Here is a 5,811-nt window from a genome sequence, read left to right on the forward strand (position 1 = left end):
ATCGCATAATTAGGCATAGTCTGTATAGAATAGATAAGATCATAGTCTCCAAGAGAGGTCAGGACATGTATTCTTTAACTATACTCCAAGACGATATAAAATCGATAGCTAGGAAACAAAATATTCATTTTGAAAAAATCCCTGAAAATAAAAATTCAACCTCTCTAGAGATCCAAAACAATAATTTGGAGGCAAGGCAATGCATAAATATATTTGGGAGCTAAGAAACCATAAAGTGCGCAAAATATGTTTGAACCAAGTGTTGAAAACAGTCATTGGGTTGCAATGTGTGCCTGTGTCTTAACCAAAAGTTGACAGGCCTAGCTGCTCAAAGTATATGTCTTCATGCAGTAAAGCTATGCTTTTAAATAGGTGCTTCAGTTTCCCGTGCTGAGCCATCTCTTGCAAGATTTTATCCTCAGAAACTGTGGCTCCGATTTCCTTCTCAAGAACCTTCTTCTTGTCTGAATCAGAAAACACCAACTCAGACAAACGACTCTTGTCAACTTGGCGACTGTATTTATGCTCCTCGTTAGTTCCGTCCATGAGGAGATGGTAGACAAACACAACCTTCTTCTGTCCCAGCCTGTAGGCACGGGATATTGCCTGCCTCTCCACAGATGGATTCCATGTGACATCCAGCAACACAACCCTGGAAGCTCCAACAAGGCTTATGCCTTCAGAACATGCTTTAGTTGAAGCTAGTAATACCTTGGCTTTGCTAGATGGATCGTTGAAAACCTTCATTGAGGATTGACGCTGCTTCATATCACTTTTTCCATCCATATACAGCACCTCTTCCCCTTCAGTCCACTGAAATTGAGATTTCAGAAGATCCCTTGTAAGGTTTAAGGGATCAATGTACTGACTGAAAACAAGAACTTTTTCTTTCAAAGCATCACTGAGCCGGATGAGTTCCATCACAAATTTTGCCTTCACCCCAGCATCAGGATTTAATTTAAGCTCTTGTAACCTCCCCTGGTCAGCAGAAAATGCATCTTCCTTAAGCAAGAGGGAAGGATGAAAAGATATTAAAGCCTCTAGGTTTTCATATCGAAACAGTTCCTTCACCACTTGAATTCTCTTATGAAACCTCTCCTGTAGCTGGGTTGGGTGTAAAACAACAACTGAGTTCCTTAACCCGGGAAGACTATCTTGCAGCACAGAACCTTTGTAGACGTGGACAAATGGCGCAATCTGAGCTTTGACCTCTGTAGCATGTTTTTCTTTGTCATCAACAACTTTTCCGCTACTGCTGGCCAGAGAAGTCCATTTCCATTTCTCTCCATTGCTTTTCCGGCCTCGGTTTCTGGGAAGATCTCTACTGAATTTAGTAGACTCAATCGAGGCTGCAAAAGTTGGCCTCACGAGGCAAATTGTATTGAAGAGCTCCTGAAAATTATTCTGAAACGGAGTTCCAGAGAGAAGAATGCGCCTTTTTGTTTTGATTTCTGACAAAGCCTTCCACATATGACTTTGATCATTCCGAGGAGTGTGTCCTTCATCAAACACTACAAGACCAGGAAACTCGAGAAGGATTTTCCCCATTTCGTCAACTGAGCCAGTTTTCTGTGCTCCAGAAAGCTGCTCAAACAGCCGGTAACTAATCCCCAGGATGCTTCTCTTCTTTCTCCAGGAATACAACTTCAGCATTCGTCTGCTTTCTATGTTGACACTTTTCCTGCGTTGAGCTTGCATCACATAATTTACAGCTGTTTGATTTTCTTTGCCAGATAACTCCCAGTTGTTAAGATTGTGAAATGGAATGTCAAGCTTCCATTTTTTAAACTCCTCTTCCCACGTAAGGAGCATGCTACGAGGAGCAATCAAAAGCGGCCTGCATTCTGGGAATAACTTCATGTATGTCTGGAGAAAGACAATGGTCAGGCGAGTTTTGCCTGTTCCAGGAGCATGTGATATGATGCATCCATTCCCACCAACAACACTACTTGGCCTTTTCAACTTGTCAAGACGAATGCCACCGGCTATGTGGTTCCAGATAAACTCAAAACCTTCACACTGATGGGGATACATACTACTTTTAACACCAGGAATTAAGTCCCACACTGTGCCGTCAACATGAGGATGAGAATTATAGCCAGAATGGCGATCAGAATCAGAAGCATGAGATTGAAGCTCATCAAAGATAGACCGGTTGTCTGTTTCGGAGCCTCTTGTGCCAAATCTTCCATAAGGGCAGTCAAGCTGGAATAAGCATACACAAGGGAAAATTCACATATCTGATATGCTAAAGCATGACAATTAAGTTGATAAGCGCGGAGTATCAGAAAGCAGACAAGGAAAGTAAAAGAACGCAAAATCAGACCCTATATACTAAATCATTCAAAGCAACATATTTGACGAGACTCAAGAAATCCTTAACAAAAAATTGAGATTGGCCACAAACATAACAAGGACATTCACCATAACTAACTTGATAATTCTGATTTGAAAGACTAAAATCAACAAGTTGCAGCTTTAGAAGTAATAATGCAGCTTTAGAAGTAATAATGGCCCACCAATGAGATCATTAAATAACCCCGTCCGAGGATGAAGGATCCACTCAATATCAAAGAAAGAAAGCATTGTCAAGTTACATACACCAAAAAAATTATTACTGTCAAGTTAAAGACCAGAAGCCTTGAGTAACCAAATGAACTAAACCAATGATCAAGTCCGAGCATATGCAAGAGCTGTTCAAAAATACAATAAAAATCTAATAATAACAAACAATAGTTGAAATATGTCAATTGGGTCAACAACTTGAACAGTGAGTTTGCTCTCAGATCCAATCAAACTTGGCCAACTCAAGTTACAGGGAAAGGAACGTCAACACGTCATAGTTTCTTTCCAAATTACGGACCCAAACCAAAACAATACATATATATATATATATATATGTATATAAAATTGGATCTCAGCTAGGTAAGCAAGCCCTTGCTCTAAGTCTCTAAATCTAAAACTTATACGGATAAAATTGCCAACAAAGGATGCATCCTAAAGCATGTTCCAAACAACACAGAATACTCTACATTCAATGTTATCATAATAATAACTAGATTCTAAGTTTTAGATTGCAGGACTTACGAAGTCTGGTAAAATATACTTGATCTCCTGATCTAAATATGAGCAAAACTTGCATCTGAGTCCAATCTCTTCATCAAGTATAAGCTGATGAACCCCTCGCCTACAGAGGCTAGCTACTGTTTCAACTTCATCAGCAATAGGGAGTGAATCTTGACTTTCAACCTGCAAATCAAACATTCACTTACAATAAAAGATCTTGTGCAAGAAACAAAAATGTACTTTCCAAGAGCAGGGGAACCAACCTACCACATTAGAATCAGAGGAATCTATCTCAGAAGCTCTGAGAGCAAATTCAAGGTCGTCCCATAGTTCTTTTTCTTCTGGATCACACTCTGACTTCTTTGGTACAGTTGACTGCTCTCCAAAACTGAACTTAAGTGGAAGAGTTGTCATCTCAGATTCTGGTGGATTTCTTTCATCTTTACGGCCTTCATCTCCAAAGGAAACTGACCCTTTCAGTGTCCCTTCTCCCTTCTCATAAATGGAATCTACAAGAATCTTTAAAACATTGCAATCCTCCTTTGCCCACATGGACCGTCTGTTAGTAAGATTCCCGATATCCCTTTTATTTTTCTTGCACACTCCGTGGACATCGTTCCATTTACTACGCTCAGTTTCTGAACTACCACCATAGGTCTTGTCACTTTCATCATTTCTTCTATCATCATCAGACCCTGTTTTCTTTTCGTGGCACCTAGTTCTCGGACCACTGCAATTGGCGTCATCAACATCCTCATTGTCATTATCATGCCCAGAAGAAGAATCCTCATTATCATTTACAGTTACAGATTCTATTCTCTTATTTTCACTTCTTGGACTAACTCGTGAACGAGTTCGTTTTGCCACACTATTAAACTCTTGAGCAGAATGAATAGGATCATCTTTGTTGCTATCAATGTCATCATCTGCATCAACTGACATATCCAACCCAACCCTTCTCTTTCTCCTCACACCAATCTCAACACTTTTCCCCTTTTCTGCTTTCCCACTTCCTTTTGCAATCTCACTAGCATCAATGTCCTGCCCCTTCTTCACCTCAACATCACCCTCAACATTTTTCCCCTTTCTTGGTTTCCCACTTCTCTTGGTAACCTCTCTTTCATCATCATGCCCCTCTTCACCGCATGAATTCAACGACTCAGAAAATACAGAACTTTCTGAGTTTTCTGGTTCAAAAGCCTCATCATCTGATTCATCTGAGGCATGAAAAATAGAATCCTCCCTAGAACTACTCTTCCAAGATTCATCTGAGGCATCAGAAGCAGCATCCTCAGTGTCGCCATCAGAAGCAGCATCCTCACAGGCATCACTCCTCTCTGAACTCAAACAACCAAAACCTCCTACTTTCTCTTCACCCAAATACACCACCTCATCATCACTATCCTCCACTTCAACTGGAAAAAAATTCTCCATGTCCACGGCACCAGAGTTAGACTTCTTTCCATTTGATCCTGCACTCTCAACACTATCAAAACCCAGAGACTCATTGTCTTGCTTTCCAAATGAACTTTCACTAATGATTTCAACACTGGGATCGTCACCCTCATCAGAATCATCACAACCAGACCTCTGTTTCTTAGACCCCTCAGCAGATTTTCTTTTCCCACCCTTTTTCTTGTCCTTGCCTCCCGTCGATAGACTCACAGTGACTTCCTCATTCTCCTCAGAGTCATCCACAGAGACACAATCCCATACATTGGACCCTTTACGTGATTTCCCCTTCTTATCAGACCCATCACGGAGTTTTCGTTTCCCAGCCCTTTTCTCCCATAACTCCTTCCAGTATTTCTCTTCACTTAACCGCGTCCTCTTTGCTACAGGTGCGTTATAGTCCATGAGCACCAAAAGGTTGAACCTTTTCCACCAAAATCGCAAAAAATATCAAAAAGTCAGCTCTTTTACATCAAAATCATACACAAAAATCAGCTCTAACACATGCATATGTATATATATACACATACACATGCAACCGCAAGGAGAAAAGCCTATCACAATAAGCCCAAAATTCAATTTTTTTCACCAAAGAAAACTCATCACAAAGCCAGCTCTTTTCCCTCAAATCGCACACCCACATACACAAAAATCATACAACACATGCATATACACACCAGAAAACAGCAAAACAGAGTGGTAGGGAGACAGAGAGACTAACAAGCATCAAAAATGGCGAACTTGCAGAGAGAGAAGAGCACAATGAGAGCTTCGTGACCGTGACCAGGACTAGAGGAAGGCAAAAGGGCGCGAAGAGAGAGAGCTTCAGAGCATGCACGCCACGCCAAGTGAAGAGAGAGAGCTTCAGGCAAAAGGACGCTTTTCTTTCTTTGTTTCTTCGTAAGTGATAATTTTGGGTCTTTGAGAGTTGAATCAGGAGGTCAAATAATTGGGCTCTGTAAGTGAGAAACTCTTTCGGACAAAGCTACCCTTTCTTGGCCTAGAAGTAGTAAGGACGCGAGGGGTATAACAGTAAAATCGACAGATAGCCGAGAGGTTTGTGCTTGCTAACTAGAGCGGTGATTGGTGGAACAATCAAGGGTCTGGATGGTGTCCACGTCAGGAGAGGACGAACAGATGAACGGTTAGGATTTGGTTATGTACTTTTCATTCTTTATTGCGCTAATTTTTATTTTATTTTTAAATCAAGAGGTTTGGATTTGTATTATATTAAGGGCTTGATTTGAACTTGGTTTGTGAATAAATAAATCAAGAGCTGGATTTATTGAAATT

General features: G+C 40.7%; 1 protein-coding gene across 1 annotated transcript; it reads right to left on the minus strand.

Annotated features, from left to right (window-relative positions):
• On the minus strand, window positions 1-5,435 carry LOC117627783 (SNF2 domain-containing protein CLASSY 4-like). Its single transcript, XM_034360024.1, has 4 exons — window positions 5,240-5,435; window positions 3,334-4,942; window positions 3,088-3,249; window positions 1-2,205 (listed from the first exon to the last, which is right to left on the minus strand). The coding sequence occupies exons 2-4, from the start codon at window positions 4,921-4,923 to the stop codon at window positions 301-303; spliced, it is 3,657 nt and encodes a 1,218-aa protein (XP_034215915.1). The 5' UTR covers window positions 4,924-4,942; window positions 5,240-5,435; the 3' UTR covers window positions 1-300.
• Window positions 5,436-5,811: the final 376 nt, after the last annotated feature.

This window comes from Prunus dulcis, chromosome 5 (assembly GCF_902201215.1).
Source record: "Prunus dulcis chromosome 5, ALMONDv2, whole genome shotgun sequence".
Classification (NCBI taxonomy): Eukaryota; Viridiplantae; Streptophyta; class Magnoliopsida; order Rosales; family Rosaceae; genus Prunus; species Prunus dulcis.